The sequence below is a fragment of the Hyposmocoma kahamanoa genome, unplaced genomic scaffold (assembly GCF_003589595.1).
Source record: "Hyposmocoma kahamanoa isolate Upper Pololo Valley unplaced genomic scaffold, ASM358959v1 192, whole genome shotgun sequence".
In the NCBI taxonomy this organism is placed as follows: domain Eukaryota; kingdom Metazoa; phylum Arthropoda; class Insecta; order Lepidoptera; family Cosmopterigidae; genus Hyposmocoma; species Hyposmocoma kahamanoa.
Window position 1 is genome coordinate 75,624 of NW_020653719.1, and position 20,089 is coordinate 95,712.

A 20,089-nucleotide genomic window follows, 5' to 3' on the forward strand; every position below is an offset into this window, starting at 1 on the left:
ACCATCTTTCGACATCTCGGATTTTAGGGTACCGTCATCATATAACTATGTATGTATTTGTTAATGTGATTTGTGTTGATAAACGTTTTAATTATCTATCTATCAAAACATTCTATTGACAGTAGAAGCAACTTTCTTTCTTTCAAAATGCAACAATTTTATTTCAATAAAAAAATGTTATTTTTAATGTGAAGAATGCTTAATACCACCGATGATATTTTTTTTTAATGTAACCATGCGCGTCATTGTGAACCAGTACTTTATGTGATTTAAAATAAGATAGCTCAACTGTTCCGTATTTGGGATTTGTTACGTTTCATAAACAAATGTAAAAAATACAGTGCAACACGATGACAAAGAAGACATTCATACCTACTAAAGTTCCTCATATTATCAGTGTATGGTCAACTTTTAGTGATGTACACAATGTATCGATATGGTATCAGTAGTATATAAGTACAGACTGCACTTTTAACATACTTGATTTAAATTCAACTTTTCCACTAAGACAAGCTTACCGAACTGCATGCAGATCTGAAAAGATTTTGCATTACAAATGACGAGTGGAGAGAAATAAGTAATATTTACTTGTTATGCAAGGCTGCAAAGTAGTTATTTGAAGCGAGTGCTTGTATGAAAACCTGAGCAAGCGAAGGCACTTCGCTCGTGGTTCAAAAATCGAATCCTAGGCGTAGCGAGGGTTTAAATGCACGAGACGCAAAATAACTTTGCTGCCGAGCGACACACACAACTTTTCAACTCACTATAGCGAGGAAATCGGTAGATGAAAGAAAAACAGTTGAACTTTAACAAATCAGTTCTAATAAACAAAATTAGTTATCGTTGTCAATTTAATATCAACAATAATAAGAATCGTTCATCGATGAACGGTGGCGCACCTAACCTTTTCTTTCGATGAGAAAAAAACATAATGACACGTTCAACTACGAGGTTTGTCGTACTCGTGTCGTGTCGTTATTTATGTAATATAAATCCTTTGGTATATACATATTATTCTTATTATTGTCGACATTAAATTGACAACGATATCGTCACGTTCGAATTTCAATAACGCTTTTGCGCGCTGGATTCTAATGAGAAAGAAAGCCTTTCGGAGCTAGTGAGTGAAAAATTATTTTCTCTTTCTTCTCACTTATTGAAGTTGTCGTGTAGTACCCTCGAGGAGTAGTTAATGTATCGTTAACTGGCTTGTCTACTTGAAATATACCTGCTCAATCTAGCAGAGCATTTACGATGATGGTATGAATTTTAACTAGCTGTATTTTCTAGACCATATGAGGAGTATATTTATACGAAAAACAAATATATAAAACAACATGCAAACATAAGATGATTGAGTTACTAATGAGAACCATGAATGAAACCTTTAATAGTAAAAATATCAAAACTAAAACCGGGTTGAGATACTCGTTTGAATTAATGTATGCCTCGGTTCTTTGTTTTTAGTTCTTTGCAAATGTGTATCACCGTTTTAATGAAGTAAATTTATAACATCGAAATCAAAACATTTAAGTTTTTTTACGAATTGTTGGTATTAAAAGAGAGAAATATAAACAAGAAAAAATAAAGAAATGTCTCTTATCGATATAGTAATAAGGTGCAAGCGCAGCATTAGTTTGAATTGATACGCTGATGCGAATGGTAGGCACTCGTTGTCGGTTATCGAATGAGTTTATACAAGTTCAAGTGATCTATTTTTTAGATTTTTGTTATAAATAGCGCAAAAAATGTGGTGAATTGCCAGTGTGTGAAGATGTTTACGTTATTAATTTTAGTATTATTATTTGGTGTCAGAATAGATTGTTCGATTGATAATCAAAAGGTCGTTCAATGGACACTTATAAATAAGAATGGATGTAAGTTTAATTGTTGGTTTACATACATTGGTTGTCATTTAGAAATAATATTTTATATTCTGGTTTATTTAAAAATTTAAGCTTTTATATTAGTAAAGATACGTTGATTTATGACAAAGTGGAAGAAAAATATTGATTGTAAGACTCTTTATTATTCACTAAACCACTATCTTTACCGAATTTAAAGATTTACTAGGTATAACCGTAAAGGCAGAATGTTAATAATACGTAAAATGAGGTTATTCTTTAGGATTAATTGTTGGTAGAGCGACGGCTTAAATATTTATTAATAAAAAGTAAGTAAATTATTATAGTTAAGGTTTCAAAATTCCCGATAGTTTGATATTTATGTACAAAAAGCAGCTAGTTAATTATTTGCGTATAATTTAGGTACAGTTAATTGCATTTATCCTTATCGAAATTATGTGTAAAGTCACGTATGTTGCATTTAACGCAAATTTCATTATTTCTTTCTACTTTTAACTAAACAACTATATAAACGTTAATTACTTTTAATGGATTAGTAACGGTAACGATACATTTTTTCGATTATTCATAATTACTGGACGTGGACGCTAGCTAAGTATACACGCTCTACGTAACATTTTAGACTAAGTCTCATAAAGGAGCTCGTTGTTGCTTTATTTATTAGGTGACTGTTATAGTATATTAAATAGGTATGTAAATATAAAATATTTGTTATTAGAAAAATATACTTTCAAGTTATTTTGGTACGGTTTTGAGATTATGAGTATCCAAAACGAAACATAATAACCCTTTCCTGTTGCAATAAATGGCCGCCTAAAACTTTTCTTTACAATTGTTCAAATCTTATAAAAGAGGTTCTAAGTATATGCTTAAGAATACATAAGAAACCTTTGTGTACATTGCTTAAGTAATATTGGCAGGTAACACAAAACGTGTGAAATTTGAAAAATGACCACCGTAAACTAATGATTTCTTGCGAAAAAATTTCAGACAGCTACGTGTTCCAAATAAAACACTATCAATAGTGATAGTGTTTTGTTTTATTGTCGAATTTTGTCAAAGAGTATCAGTACCGTAGTACCGTGGACAGACTTGACAGTCTATATGTATTGGGAATGAGCTGGGCAGACAGATAATATATTTCAGTGTTTACCAATGATAAGCTACATATTATGGGTCACTATAATATGTAGCTTATCATATCATATCCCTACCTACCCTGAGGGCATACGAGAAGGGCACTATAACCTGTGCACGCACAGAAATCTTATAAGTTCAGGTTCTGATCCCAGATCAGCCAGTGTACATGGTTGTCACTCCCTATTTTCCAGATAGATACCGGAGCTGAGGGCACGCTCACTTCCCGTTGCCCCAGCTAAGCCGTCGACTCTGTCCACTACCAAATCTCCTCATTGGAACAGCTTTCATACCGGGATAGTTACTTCAGCTGTGTCAAGCACAAGTCCGGTTGTGTATGGGGTACTGCTGCCACTTATAGGATGGCTCTGCTACATACCAATTGGCCACCTTGAATTCAATTGACAAGTGTGCCAAGAGGCTTATAGGTGACTCGGAATTAGTAGATGCGAAGCTGCAGAGCCTTGAACACTTACGTAAAGTTGCCTGCTTATCGGTATTGTACATGATTATATCCGGGGAGTGTGCGATGAAATTGCATAATTTGATTCCGCCTGCCCTTTTCCATCATCGGGGGACTAGACCTGTTGAAATTATTGATGTAATGATAAGTCTTTTCCTTACGGAAAGTACTTAATCGCGAACCTGAATTCTATTTACTAGGCCACATCCTTTAAATTCATCTGAATTATTATTCATTACTGCGCGGTTGTATTCAATCGCGCGGGCCGTAAACCAAATTCAAGCCAGAGTCGCCCGCGTGGCCGGGATGTTCATTTAAGTTAAAACGTAATAGCTAAATAATAGAGCGTATTTTGCGACGACAGTTAGATGCACGCGGATTCCGCTCGGCGGCCGCACGGGATGAAATTCGTGTCGAATAAATGCGCCCTGAGGGTGGTGAAATTACAGGCACACGGAACTTGTCAACTGATGTCTTGACAGGCGCAGTATCCCTCAGTTCTTTGCGATTTAAAGATCTGAGTGGCACTGTACGTGCTATTGACAGGCGTGTCACTTACCACCAAGCTCATGTCCCGTTACTATACACACACGCACGCGCACGCGCACGAATTAGCCTTTCGTACCAAAAGTTTTTTAATCTTAGTAATGTTTTTTAACTTTGTTGAATTAATAAAGTACTACAAAAAATGAAGTACTAGAAAAAATCGTAGGTACTCGTTTTTTCCTGTAAATGATTGTATAACTGCATAATCAAATAATAACAGGGTTTTTCAAAAAGGTCCAACCATATTTCAGCTATAAAGTACATACATGCATAAACTTCACTTCCTTTTCCACTCGGGATAGGTAGAAATAACAGCTTTCCACTTGTTACAATCCTGGCAGACATCTTTCGTCTCATCAACACAAGAGCTTTCATACAGCTCGACAGTTAACGGTACTCTTAAACTGGCCTTTCTTTAGGACATCTTTAATTTGGACATCGCTTTAGTTGGTCATTACCAACTTTTCCGCTCATTAACGCCTCATAAATCTGTTCTGTCAGCCTTCTTTCATTTATTTTCTCATTTTATTATGAGAGAATAAATGAAAGTGAATGAACTAATTCGTACATATACATGTGCGTGGAATTTGTTTCGTCTGCAATCGTTATTTTTTTATTATTGTAGTTGATTGTTGTCATAAGTATATCATATGTAGTATATGTGCCAGACAACTACAAAAGGAAATTTGCAGCTTTTTATTATACCCTGTAGTAACTGTAATATTGCTAGGATATGGGTTAGTACAAACAAATGTTATAGAAGTAGCATCAATTCAGACACCCAAGTACAAAATCAGCCCTGGATATAGAAATACATTTTTAAATTATTAGACTAATGGGTACCACTAATAAATGTTATTTGGTTTGTTTCATTCAAATAAAATGGAAATGATCGACTGATTTCATCTATTGTAGGTGTAAAACAATCGGAAACAACATAAAACATAATAAACAAAAGAACACATACAATTTTATTAATCACGTAACCTGCTCATCCGTCATAAAAAAATAAAATTAAATGAAGCTTGTCTATTTTTTGTCTTTTTCCAGCAATAAATGTACCAGGTAAAGCGCCGGGCGGCGTGTATACAGATCTCCATAATGCGGGAATTATTGGCGACATCCTGTATCGGTTTAATGACGTCCTCACAAGATGGGTGGCCTACGACTCTTGGACTTACGAAGGCCAGTTCACGGTCACACCTGACCAGCTCAACTATGGAGTCACGAATTTGGTGCTTCATGGGGTCGACACTATTGCGTTTATCGAGCTCAATGACCATCCGGTTGGTTCCACGAATAACATGTTCGTGAGATATGTATTTGATATTAAAAACCTACTTCAGGTACGTATAGCTTCCTCTCTAGCTCCATTATTAGTATTTGCAGTAATAAGTAGGTACTTAGTTCACATTCCATCTATATAAGACTCTCAACTACCTCTATTAAATTTTACACTAGGTTTTGGCACGGTAGGTGTATTCTCTAAGCAAACATTCCGAAACGTAAGTTTCTGATTTCGGGCGTATGATAGTTTAAGTTCTACAAGATAAAATTGACTTTATTACTGGAACCCTATCTTAGCTGAAACTTTTAAATTCATTTATTTCTTTGTGATACATACTCCGTACACGGGCCATATAAGTTTCACAAGAACGAATTTTCAATAATTTATATACATGTCATGTCTCAATCTTACAAAAATAAAATAATGAAATATAATGATAAATAAATTACAATTCAGATTAAAAACAATAATTTCATAAGAAATCTGTTATATTAAAGAACGACATATCGTTCATCGAGTTTTAAATAATGAAGTTTTAATTTCTCTACATTTACTACAATTCCTAATTTTAGGCGGAAGTTTATTTTATATTTCACTTTCGTCCATGGACACATCCATGGTAGCCGCGACACAGGGTTTCACTAGTGCGGGGCAATGTAATAAAAAATTAACTTAAAAAGTTTCCTAAACAGAGTTATTTTTAATCAATGGCACTAGAATACTTTGTGCCAACATCAAAGTAAAAGGTTAGGAAACGGACGCGAGGAAAACCATAAAGAATAGAAAACATGATGTTCTTAAAATGAATAAAATAGGTGGGATATAGGTATAGCTTGTAAGTGTACTAACAAAATGGACTATAAATGTCTGCAATAAATGATTTTATTTTTTATAATTTTATTCATTTAAATATATAAAGCTTACTGTTCTCAGGATATTCTTGAATGGATTTATAATCACAAATTTGTGCTAATTTCCAGGTAGGTGAGAACATTTTAAAAGTAGTTTTCCAATCACCCGTGGAAGCTGCAAAAAAACGGTCCCAAAAGTACTTCTCGCCACCAATTTGTGTCCCCGATGTTTATAACGGGGAATGCCACGTTAATCAGCTGAGGAAAATGCAGGCCTCATTTAGTTGGGATTGGGGACCTGCTTTTCCATCAATCGGCCTATGGTACGTCATCTTTAGATCTTTTATTACGACGTTGAAGATTCGAGCACTGTTACTGACTTTGCTAACGCTGCATGTAAAGCTGTGCTTATAGGTAAATCTATCTTTAGGGAATGCCTACTGTGCGACAGTTTGTCAGCGTAGATAGAGTTACGGAAAGGGCTTACTAAAAGATTAAAATATCAATTAATGATTACTAGATGTCACTAAGGTGTAAACTACTTCATATTCTTTGATATAAACAGGCACTGATAAAATTTAGTGACGGGACGAACAGTTCATGCGCGAGTGGTAAGCGAACTTTAAATTGCGAATATCTGAGGGGCATTGCCATTGCGCGCATCTTCCTGAAACATAAGTTAACAAAGTCCCACGTGCCTGTAATTTTACCAGTAGATACCTGCCCTTACCCTTCAAAACCGGAACACAGTAATGTTCGCATTAATGCTCGACGACATAAATAGTTAAAGTAGAGATGGGCAAGTGCCCGGTGTTTAACCCGGTACTTTGTTAGCGTCGGGTTTAAATCGATTCGTTTGAAAATCGTATTGAAATAAATAGATGCAAAAAATCGTTAGATCAGAGGCACTTGAAGTGATCTTCTTAAAATTCAAATCGTAATGTGCATACTTAGTAGTGAGAATCCACAGGATTGCAAAGTGGATATTGTGTCGAGTTGCCCCTTTTTCGTCTAAAAAAGATTTTTTGCATCGAAATTTCTAAAAAGTATGGAATTATACCGGATTCAATGTTTGCCGTTTCTACCCACGATTTTGGGCACAAATAGGTCGACCCCCGGCGCTTTAAATATAAAACCCAATCAACCCGCCTAGGCTTTAACCGAGGTTCAAGCTTAGGCGAGTTGATTGGGTTTTAACACACTGCCTATCTCTGGTGGCAGTACTTCCCTGAACAAACTATTGCACAAGGAACTGTTCTGCTACTAAAAATTAGGTTAGGTAGGGCGTTAACCGGGGTTAAAGCCTAGACGGGCTGATTGAGTTTTAATCCACTGCCCATCTCTGGTGGCAGTACTTCCCTGAACTAACTATTTCCCAAAAAACTCTATTGCTACTAAAAATTAGGTTAGGTAGGGTGTTTTTGGAAAATCTTACAGAAAATGCTCGTAAACATATTTGTGCCTAAAGAGTCGCTATTCTGTATTGTCCCAATATTTCAGGAAACCCGTAGTCATCGAGTACTTCAATTATGCTATAATAAGATCAATAACAACACATACAGAAAAGTCTGATCAACATTGGAATTTGAAAGTAAAAGTTTATTTAGAAGTTAATAAGGCCAAGAGTTTTTGGGCAGGACGTGTTAACCTTGAATTGACTGTGGATGGTCCTCAAAAGATTACTATTGCCAAATATGAGCAAATACCGATCAATGATAAAAGAACTCTTGAACTTGAACTCAATATGACTATTAGCCAGGTAGTGACGCTTTTTAGTTTTTTTTTTATTGATTTGATTGATTACATGAATGACTTTCTTAAGTCGCTCCATTCGATTTCTCACAATGACAATAATTTTCATGGTTGTATGCATATCTACATACGTATAAAATAAAATAAAATTGCATCTATCCGTTTATGCATGCTGGAATAGGATATGTACGATATCGTACACTTAGCTCTTTTGAGCTAGCCTTTTTTCGTCTTATAAATAACATGTTGTGTTCAAAGAATGTGGTGAGAACATGGTGGCCGAATGGATATGGGGATCAACCGCTCTACCCTCTGAAAGTGTCCGTCAATAGCTTTGGCAATGAAGAACATTACAAGCAAATAAATATTGGATTCCGTACTGTCGAACTTATTGAAGAGAATGCTTCCAATAAACTTAGTACGTTTTAGTTTTTAAGCGACTAGAAATAGCGAAAGTGTAGGTGATATTTGTAGTGTTTTCGCAAATGATTATGTTTTTTCTTTCGAATATAAAAAAATAATAAATAGCCTATAAATAAACTAAAAAAACAACGGTAAAGTAACCGGTTTCTATTTTTCAGGCAATACAACAGCAGGCAAAGGCCTTACATTTTACTTTAAAGTGAATGGCTACCCTTTATTCATGAAAGGCTCTAATTGGATACCATCGAATATTCTTCCTGAACTTAGTGCCAACTTTAGTACAGGTAAAAAGAAAATTATTTTGCACCAAAATTTCAACGATCTCTAACTAGCAAGTTAAATTTATCAATGCTTATTTGATGTTACTAATTGAAAAAAAGGTATAAATTTCAAAGCTCTTAGACGCAAATGCCCTGCGATGCTCCGAAATCGGTCTCAGAGTACCTATTGCAATGTATGCCTTAATTCAATTGTAATATAGCACAGTGTCTTGTATGACTACATACCAAATGCAAGGCTCATTGAAAGTGAGATTTATATATTTATCTTACACATTCCTCATCTCATCATCAACGAGATCTTAGTACCTACTAATCGTTAGCCCCCTTTGTACATATACAAGGTAGCTTTTTCTTTTAATAGTAATAAAATATAAAATAAGTAAATAAGGACCAGTGCAAACTGGTGGACGGCGGAGGAGGGCATCGAAGAGGATTGTATGCCCGTCAACGCATACTGATCAGGGATATCCGTTACGATACAACGAGCGTCCGCCAGCGTATCGCAGATTCCGTTGGAATGCCGCGGTCAGCTGTTCGTTCCACTAGCGACCACGCAGTCGAACAAACCCCATCGTATTCATGCAGACTCCGGCGCATGTCGGTAGATTCCGTCGCATACCGGCGCCGCTGACCGCGGTGTTCTATAGCGTGCTCTTCAATTCCCCAGAGAGAAATGCGCCGCGATGCTCCAAGGTTGGTCGCAATGCTCTGAGATCTGAATTTATACCTTATTTCAATTGAAATAGCATAATATATAGGTACATTGATAAATTTAATGTCGTCTGCCTCGCTACCCGCCGGTTTGCGCTCTTAAAGTGTTTTGTATTTGTTGAAGTCACGCAATCGCGGAGTCTACTATAAAACATGGAACATAATTAACATTTATATTAAATTTATTTTTAATTAACTAATAATTTTTTATATTTTTCATTTCAGTTGTCGGACTTCTGACTTCGGCTCGCGATGCGCACATGAACATGCTTAGAGTCTGGGGAGGAGGGCTGTATGAATGGGAATTTTTCTACAAACTTTGTGATCGATTGGGCATTCTTATTTGGCAAGATTTCCCCTTCGCTTGTTCTATGTATCCTACTGATCCTGAGTTTCTCGAGTGAGTAATTCAAGTTACAATGAAGCTTCACCTATTGGATTTAAAATATTATTACCTATGTAATATCTTTAAGTGAATCTGGTGAATATGTAATTCCAGATCAGTAAAGACAGAAATATATCAAAACGTTCTAAGGATTCAGTATCATCCTTCAGTCGCAATCTGGGCAGGAAATAATGAAAATGAAGCCGCCTTGAGAGGAAATTGGTATCAAACCGACGAAAACTTCAATGTCTATAAATCTGATTACATCAAATTGTACGTGGATACTATTAAACCCATTGTTGAAGAACTTGATCCTGGAAGGCGTTACATAGTATCTAGTCCTACAAATGGTTTAGAATCTGAAAAAGAAGGCTACGTGGCAAGTAATCCATATGATCCTCATTATGGGGACACACATTATTACAACTATATGGCAGATAATTGGGATGCGAATATATACCCTATGACGAGGTTCGCTTCGGAATATGGATTTCAGTCATTACCATCAATAAAGACTATTAAAACAGCGACGAAAAATATAGACGATTTAAAGCTTAAGAGTGAATATTCAGAACATAGACAGCACAGTCCTTTTGGTTACGCATACATTTTATTCCAAATCAAGAGGCATTTGAAGTTGGAAAAAGGTAATCATGAGGTAATTGACCGTCCTCTATACAAACATCAAGTATCACAACATCGTTATGATGAAGACTTTGAGTATTTTAAGAAGTTGGTATATTATAGTCAGGTGAGTCTGTCAATCAATGACACTTGAATGAAATAGATAATCTTGTATATTATTTGAGATAAATATTCACTTGTATAATGATAATGTTTGACTTTATAGAAAACAAAAACATCCGAGGAATTTTCCTCACTTAATTTGCTTTACAGATAACACAAGCAATGGCGATCAAGACAGAAACAGAGTTTTACAGACAGTGTCAAGCCGATTGGTACACAATGGGCGCACTGTATTGGCAACTGAATGATGTATGGCAAGCACCTTCGTGGTCTGGAATCGGTAAAAAAATATGTATTTAAACAGTTATCTTAAAGATAACTCTACATCAGTGGTAGATACTATAGAATATTGTACCTACCTACCTACTGGGTACGTTGCAAGGATGCGGATTAAATCTTTCAGGTAAAGTTACTCGTATAGTACATTGTGTTACACGGCGGCAAGTAGGCAATTACAGAGAGGGCCATTCAAAACCCCAGCCGATGGTAAGGGCTTTAATGGCCCGAACATTTGTAAATAGTTGTCCGGGCATACCTGTCCCTATCTATCGACCCGAGAGATAGGGTTTTCCGGAGAGACTACAGGCTCGACGGTAAGACCAGGGTATAGCGGGCGTCCGGGTCAAGCCCTCCGCCAGTGATAGCCCTTTGCGGGCGTCTCAGGCGGAATCGGACTTGGGTATGGACTCGCTGGGGTTTGTGGTTAGCTGCAGAGACGGACATGTTTGTCTGCCCCGGTTTTGCATGTTTCCGGGGCGTCTATCTCGTGAGCAGCTAACGCCTCTTAGTAGCGGTCTAGTTGAGGGCCTGAAGCGAGGAGACGCGCGGGACACGTGAGTTGCCTTTTAAGTTGGAATTTATGTCCGGACATTGTCGCAGGACGCTGCGACTGGCATCTCCGGGACTAGCTCGGAGAGCTAGTAGAGGATAAGCTAGATATCCTCCCGTCCCTCTAGCCGCTTAGGTTATTGGGAACTGGAGAGACGTCGGTTTTCGGCGTCGGGAAGTGAGCGTGCCTTACAGCTCCGTCACCAATGAGGAGATTTGGTAGTGGACTCAGGGTCGACAGTTTAGCGGTGGCAACTGCTAGTTATGCAATGCGCAACGGGAAGTGAGCGTGTCTACAGCTCCGGTTCCTATCTGGTAAATAGGGAGGGTACTGTACATGCTCCCGGGGCGGCTCACCCGAGGCACTAGCCTCTCGAAGAACCGGATGAAGTCAAGTGACAACCCTGTCACACACAACCCTGTACACTGGCTGATCGGAGGTCAGAACCTGAACTTATAAGGTTTCTGTGCGTGCACAGGTTATAGTGCCCATCTCGTAAGCCCTCAGGGTAGGTACGGAGGGTCACTATAATCAAAAGTAACCAAGAAAGATATGGAGCTTGTCCTGGCATACCTACGTATAATGTTTTTCATCACACATGAGAGGAAGTTAAAAAAAGGAAAATTAGATTTAACAACGTTATAGTTCATTCCAATGATCTTATATACAAATAAAAGATGATTGGTTCATTCATATTACAAAAATTTTAAACATATCATAAAAAGTCTTTACACTAAGTACCAAGTAAGTCTTAAAGAGAATAATTAATGTTTTTTTTTGAGTATTTAACTTCACGAGCTTTGACTTCAAGTAGGTAATAATAAAACAAAAAAGATTTTAAATTTATGTAGGTATGCAATGGTATCAATGAGTATGTCTTAAAAATGACAAATAAAATAAAGCAGACTGTATTTTTATTAGTTTTAATAAATAAAATAAAAAACTCAGCAGTTTGAGGTCGTGACACGAATTAGGCGGCCACTAGGTATTCTTTGCTCTTTTGGAGCCCAGTGGGGGGCGCAGAAATTTAAAAACAAATCCATTACCGCCCTAGAGCCGTAAGATGAAAATACTGCAAAGGTTTACAATACGTTATACTACAACTTACAAGCAATGGTAATGAAAATATGTTTAACAATGAGATGATAAATTTACAAACTGACTTTATTAATACTTCTCAAATCAATGCTATTTAAAAGAAGTAAAGCTCATCTCTCTCTCATCATCAAGAAACCTACAAGCTGTTCTATCGGTTATAAGCTAAAAATGTAAACTTTCTTCTTCTGTGTTCTTGCAGAATACGGAAACAATTGGAAAATGCTGCATTATTTTGCGCAGTCGTTTTTCGCACCAGTATTGGTTTCTCCAAGACTACTTGCCTCTGGCGATGTAAACGTATACCTCTTGAACGATAGATTCGTCTCGATCGAAAACGGCGAGATTACAGTGGACGTATACAATTGGACAAGTTTGACGCCTATAATAACAACTGCTTACCCAGCGAGTGCTGCTGTCCTGAGTTCGACAAAACAAAATATATCATTAGCTCTGTGGACAAAAAACAAAGACGAGATATTTTTAAAATTTACATTCAAGGCGGAAGGCGTGGCATCATCACCGACGAATTTCTTATTTCCAAAGCCTTTGAAGGCCGTTGTTGGGCTACATGAACCTAGTATCGAGGTTGGTTTTAATACTATCAAGGGCCATCTGGCTTGTATTGGATTAGTCTTATTTATGTCAGTCTAGTAGACTAGACTTAAGCACCTAGACAATAATCTTTAAAGCTGAGTTCGAAACTATCAAGATTCTTGTTTCCTTTGATAATTGTCATAATAATTATCTTATATTATTATATCTTACAAAATTGTTCATAGTTTTGTCTCTTTAATTTTTGATTAAAAATTACAAACAGTGAGAATACTAAATAAACAGAAAGAAAAATATTTGGGAAAACGATTTGGTTTATGACTTTTGAGATTGACATTGACGCCGTCCGATATCTGTCCGAAACAATTACTGTCAAATAAGTAATACTCGACCAGATCAACAGACAATGTCAAGTATGAAGCTTCATTCGCATCAAGCTCCTTTTAATTTGGTCGTGGTAATTGTTTCGGACGGAGAACGGGACCCCCTGATACAAACACATTATAACACGATATTGTTAGCATTTTGCTGTTTCAATTTATTTAAGAAATAATCAAGGTATATTTATTAGGATAATTACCGCGACAATTATCATAATACTGAAGCCGGATTTACATTTGTCTGACGTGTCGTGTCGTGACGCGTCAGAACGGTCTCGGTTTCATACACACAACACAAACCGTCACGTCAGATTGCGACACACTTAAATCTAACCATATTAATGCATCAAAATCAGTCCATAGCAATGCGCGTTCGGAAACGGACGTGTCACGACGAAGTGAGTTAATTACACCTAACTCGCGTTTCGAGCGGCACGAGCCGCTGCGCGTAGTTGACAATGAGTTCCCAGCAACTCATTGCCAATGAGCTCCTGGCGTTCATTATACACGCTATCGACACCATGGATGAAGTCAGCATAGTGCAGATATGCAAATCAAATTTCAGTGAAGATGAGATTTGCAGTGGCAAGATGCTGATTTTCCAGCGTCTCGGTAAAGCCGAAGAGATGCCATTTCGCCGGAGGGATGGAGGCGCGAAGAGTCTCCAAGATATAATCACGCTGCTGAAGGAGACTGACCCGGACGACGTGCCTACATTCGTGGCGAAGGAGCTGCACAAGCTGCCCCCCGTCACGTTCGACCACGTCGATGTTACTAAGCTGCTGAAGGACATTACGTCCCTGAAGTCTAGTCTAGCCGAAGTACAGTGTAAATTAGAGGCTTCGGATAACATCATAAGTGAGCTGCGTACCCAAGTTGCGTTATTAAGCAATGCTGTTTCGGTATGTAGGTCACCAGAAGCCTCTAATGTAAACACACGACGCGGAGCAGCGCTGAATGCCTCGGTCAGTAGTTTCGAGTCGGCACACAATGCGTCACCATTCGTTGCTGCCACCGCGCATGATGCGCCGCGCCCCGCTGCCCGCCCCTCTGCCTCGGTGGAAATGTCACGCGTGTGCACGTCAACCCCGACACGTGCATATGCCGCAATTCGAAATTCGAGCGGCGGCAATCGGCTAAGGATAAAACCAATTTCCGTGTGCCTGTCTCTGAAGTTGCAAAACCACAGAGGCAGAAGGTCCAGTGCGACGAGGATGGCTTCACAAAGGTGGTGAAGAGGAAGCCCACCAGCCGTAACCTGTGTGGCACAGCTCCGACAGGACCGAACTTCCTGCTGCGTCCGGCCGTACCGACGACGTTGATGTACCTGTCGCGGCTGCATTACTCCACGAAGTCTGAGGAGATAGTGGAGTATATCAGGCATAAAACCAAATACACCCTGAGGGTCGAGCGGTTGGAGTCTCGCCGCAACGTGAACTTTAATTCGTTTGTGGTGAGAATACCGACCGAACATCTTTCGACCTTCATGAAAGAGGAATTTTGGCCGAAGGGTGTCATATATCGGCGATTCCGCGTTACCTGACACCAGATTGCGCCACACGTCGCCGATAAGGGAAATCGTGTAGATTAGTTTTTATTATTATATTGTATGTATGTTTGTTTTAAGGTATATATAATATAGGTGTATTTTGTTTTTATATTGTTATGTATGTTAGTCTATAAGGTATGTATACATGGGTCTTTGTTACCTGATATAAACAAATAAAAAAAAATAAAAAAAATTAAATGTATGAAAGATGAAACCGATACCGTTCTGACGCGTCAAGACACGATACGTCAGACCAGTGTAAATCCGGCTTTAGTAAAGATAATTATTACTTAGAATCCTGGCTTACACTTTTCATTAGTACCTATACAAATATGTAACCAGTGTCGACATAATTGATCCCTAATGTGATTGTAAATTATCGTACTACATGCATGCATACGAACCTTACACCTGGTTGACAAGTAGGTAAATATTGTATTGGGTTTGTTATTGCCAGGCCAAGTATATAAATCTAATATTAATATACTTTTGCAGATAAACGTCATAAAGGGGCCAATGTACAAGGGTCTGTACAAATTCTTACTCGACATCGAAGTTGACAGAATTGTAATATTCTTCTGGATGGAAACTGATTTGCAAAATGGATATTTTGAGGAAAATGGAATGATATTGACACAAAAAATTACAAGAGTCAACTATTTGAGTAAATTTGACATGCCGACATCGAATTTGAAAAGTGCCATCAGTTACCAATATTATGTTAATTAAATGCTGTTATTAGACCGCTAACCGTCTAATTTTAAAGTGATATGCAGCGTAATATGTGAAATCGTAAAAAGTTCCGAAAATAATTTAAAGAAGTTTAGAAATTGAAACATACGTATTAATTGATTTCGAGATAGTCCTAAACCATAGGGTCCAAAATTTTATGGCCTACCCCGCCCTCTTAGATGAGTCAGCCGTGTGATTGTGTTGCGCGCTAGTTTTGAACCGTCTCCGCAAAAGCAATAAATATATAGGTGTAGGGACTTAACGTGATCAGAAGAAAAGCGATTTGCGAGATTATAAGACTACAACTTTCTTACAATAAATTAATCCCCCTAATTTATTCAGAGATGAATTATAAATTAGAGGGTTAATTAGGGTGCAGAATACGGGAAGAAATAAAATTCACAGCGTTTACTACGTCTTAAAACATTGAAACTGATTTTTGTTACACAAAACAAAAACAGATTTTTTACTTTTCCACCGCCTAGCTCACTCCGTTAAGCCCGCTCGCTATGGAAGGCAAATATCTGTGAATTTCTTTCCTAGTGGAAGGACAAAGATATTTTACTCCGCTGATCTATTTCCTGTTCATTACTTTTTCGCATTGGAAGGGGGCATAAATGTCACCATTAATAACATGTAGACAAATTTGCCAAAAAAAAAAAAAACTACTTGCAATCTGTGAGCGTCACAACGTCATGCGTCCCCATTAGAATCTGTAGCCCAATTCTTGAACCACGAAATCCGTAGTAACGGCCGTTTTCCCATTACGGATGACTGACGGGACTATTCTCGAAGTCGAAACTGTTAAATCGCGTTGTCATACATTCTTAGTTCTATCCCCGATCGAAACCAAGTCTGTAATAGGCCCTGGTCACGACAAGATAGTGCTTAGATATATTATTATACGTTGCAATAGACAAGAAACATAGAAAAGATATATTATTATACGTTGCAATAGACAAGAAACATACAAACAAGTGTTACTGGTTAAACCTAACTCTTAAGGTAAGTTCATCAATTCTTAAAACTAAAATACTTGTAAATAGAAAACAGTAGAAATAAAGCATACTTATTAAAAAAACCAGCATCTTATTCATGAAATTCGCTTTAAACATGTTAAAAGTAGACGTCACGTTATACCATGTAACTCAAGAGGACTGCTAAACGCGATACGAGTGAGTGTAGTCAAGTATGTGGTACCTATTATCAGATGTCGCGACGAGTGGCAAACCAAATAGCTCTTTTTGTTACTAATTTGTTTTACATTGTCGAGCTACAATTTATCAAAGCTATTCTGATTTCGACCTGATAAGGGCGGCGGGTATCCGATGGATGCACATTGCGTCTGACGGGCTAGTCTGGCAACCTTTGGGTGAGGCCTATGTTCAGCAGTGGACGTCTTCCGGCTGATATGATGATGATGATGACTCTAATTTCTAGTGGTAACAAACAAGACAAACGGCGCTTATTTCACAGATTTTTATAGATACTGCCGGCTATTTTATTTTGTTTAGAATTAGCGCCATCTACCCATATCAGCAAGCAGTAATTTATAATGTCATCTATTGATACGCATATTTGTCAAAGTTCAGAAAATATTTTTCGCTCATGTTCAATAATTGTAAGTAGTCGGTTTTTTCCTTGTAAAAAATAATAATATTACAAGGAAACAAACTGATTATCTACTTGTATTTCATGTTAAAGAGGAACTAGTTGATATCCACGGATATTTATATAATATAAATAAACAAAGGCTATTTGATCATCGCCATCTAAATATAAAACGCGATTTTGACCTTTTTCAGAGCTACAATCTGTAGTATAGAGATTAGCAGTGCTCTTGAGTTAGTGGTCCATGGTTATTGGTTATACCTCTGCCATTCTTATAAACAACGTAATCGACTTTTTAAGGGCAAGTTCGAATTAATTAACATGTTTGGAATCAGTAAAACGAGATTTACAATCCCTCTAATCTTATATAGGTTCAGTCTTATTTCACTTTTATTAAAGCAATATCAGCGTAATTGACATTTTTCAAAGAAAACAAAAAAGTTATCCCAATATCTAGAAAGTTACGAAAATCCAAATGTGTTGTTTATAATAAGGAGGGTAGTGTACGCGAATGAGTAAGTTGAACAAAATGGCGGCTGTGTGCGCAGGTCTACAGTTTTCAGCGGAGACGGGGAGCGATTACGTGAGCGCCGCAGACACATTGTGGCGCAGTCGTCGCTACGTTGCTATATATAGTGTTACTTTTTTTGTTCTCTGCTACAGTTACGCCTCGCCCCTTTCGTTACACCTCAAACCGCACTTCAGTTGAGACCGTAAAATCGACTTCTGCGTATTGTTCAATTTATGTGTCGTGATCTGCACTTTTTTTGACTGCTTCCAAAGAGGTGGGCCACAATCTAGGTAGCACTTGGCGAGACTGCGGGCGGCGTATAATAGCTAGTACTTTATATTTGTCAAGTATTACGGAAACACTACATCAAATACTATAAACGTCAATATAAATACATTATATCTAAATTGGTAAGGTAAATTTCTAATCGGTTAAGTACAATTACGATGTTTTGATGTCGTCATGCTTATGTTTTCAAGAAAGAACGTACGATAAGTTAAATATAGAATGTCTTCGAATGACCTCAATTGCATATTTACCTTATATCTAAAGAGTAAAGGTGAACTTTTGATTGCAATAAGGAATGACGAGCAAAAAAATTTCAATAATTTTAATTTTAGCAGAAACAAGCCGACGTCGAGTGTAAACACTATAAACTTTAATCATATAGAAATTTATGTATTTCTTCCAGTAGGGTACAAATTAGAAAAAAATACAAAATGGCATTTTGTACCTACAAATGTATTATTACTTAAAGTGGAAGGTAAGTAAGTACGTAAGTGTCCAACCTGTGTTAGGGATATGGAATCTCTACAGTAAATATGTAAATTTAAATAAAACAATATTAAAAAGCAAATAAATACATTTATTTCAATTGCTACAGGCTTACATTCGTGCGTTACATGAATCTGCATGCTGCAATACAATCGTAGATATAAAATAATCTCTGGACGATCTTATTGAACTGGTAAGGGCTTTTTGCGTAATAGGTATACCATAGATAAGTAGGCCATAGTTATAATTGTACAGATATATAGATTGTTTTACTGAGCAAATTGATTTGTAAATACAAGCTAATTACTTTAATAAGGTCCAAAATATAAATGATTATAACAAACTTGTGGAGTAATTTTACAAAAAAAAAAATGAATATCATGGTGGTGAGACATTATGACATTCAATAAGCTTAATTACAAACAAGGGTTCAAAATGTTTTAGGCTCTAGACATACAGACTGCATTTCAATTGCACTCCGACTGCAAAATTGCAATTTGAATGCAGTTCAAATGCAGATGGTCCAACTGCATTTGAACTGCACTTCGACCGTGTAGCCCAATTGCAGTCGGTGTGCAGTTGGCGTACAGTTCCAACGAAACGGTTCAATACAGTCCAAATGCAGTAGGACCAACTGCATTCAAACTGGAAATTTGCAGTCGGAGTGCAGCCGAAATGCAATCTGTCTGTCTAGAGCCTAACATAGTACTTATTGGCACTGGGTATCTATAAACGAGAAATAGAACTTTATACATGTATAAAATGAGTACTTATTATAAGACAAAACAATGCAATTGTTCGAATCAAATTTTATTTTAAATATGACCGAGAACATTTGTTACTTTGTGCGTGACAGTTATAATACGTTTACACTTAAGAAGGGTACCTTATATCAACAAGAACAGGTAAATTACAAAAGCCCAGAGAACACTAAGCGTAAGACTGCTCGAGCATTTTCAAATTCTAAGCATTGAGACAGCGATTGCGAAAAGAAATAGTTTATTGTAATATACAACACGATAAAAGATAAGAAATTAGTGCCTTTTTAAAAAAAATCATATAACTGTGGCATTATATAATACCTTTTCCTGCAATGATGTACTAAACAAGTTAAATGAAAAGAGTGACAGACACAAGATTCTGAAAATGTATACTACGAATATATACATTGCTATACGTTATCTGTACCTCTACATAATTGAGAATTACAACTCTACTACGGCAAGAAATATAGTACCTAGTGGATGCAAAGTTACCAGCATAATCATAATGTTGCTCGAGCAATTTAAGTTCAATTTGCGATGACCCTAAGTGTAAGACAAAGTTTGGTACTACTTTTATTTATGAGCTCAAACTTAACAATTTAAAAACTCTGGTTCGAATCCAGCCGGATCGAGGGATTTTTTTCTTAGTGTTCGATCTTTGTATTAATAATTATAACAATTTATACTTTACTATAATTCTGCTTTTGTGACATTGCTAAAAAGCATATAATGTGTTTTGGTCAATGCCAACAAAGTATACTTACATTAAATGTGCTTAAATAACATATTACAAAAATATAAAAATACAAGTCTTCAGCTCTTAGGTCGAAAAACTTTGCT

The 20,089-nt window shown here is 37.0% G+C and overlaps 1 protein-coding gene across 1 annotated transcript; it reads left to right on the forward strand.

The window, feature by feature from the left end:
* The first annotated feature begins 1,696 nt into the window (after window positions 1-1,696).
* Window positions 1,697-17,078, forward strand: LOC113226573 (beta-mannosidase). The gene is made up of 11 exons (XM_026459262.1): window positions 1,697-1,877; window positions 5,062-5,357; window positions 6,280-6,473; window positions 7,651-7,909; window positions 8,161-8,320; window positions 8,484-8,609; window positions 9,543-9,717; window positions 9,817-10,453; window positions 10,600-10,729; window positions 12,576-12,961; window positions 15,353-17,078. Exons 1-11 carry the CDS (start codon window positions 1,775-1,777, stop codon window positions 15,584-15,586), a joined length of 2,700 nt encoding a protein of 899 aa, XP_026315047.1. The 5' UTR covers window positions 1,697-1,774; the 3' UTR covers window positions 15,587-17,078.
* Window positions 17,079-20,089: the final 3,011 nt, after the last annotated feature.

Bases quoted from the DNA above. Each gene is read 5' to 3' on its own strand.
- LOC113226573 (XM_026459262.1), top strand. From the start codon at position 1,775: ATGTTTACGTTATTAATTTTAGTATTATTATTTGGTGTCAGAATAGAT. The intron at 1,878-5,061 runs GTAAGTTTAATT...GTCTTTTTCCAG, and splicing joins ACTTATAAATAAGAATGGAT to CAATAAATGTACCAGGTAAA. The intron at 8,321-8,483 runs GTACGTTTTAGT...TCTATTTTTCAG, and splicing joins GAATGCTTCCAATAAACTTA to GCAATACAACAGCAGGCAAA.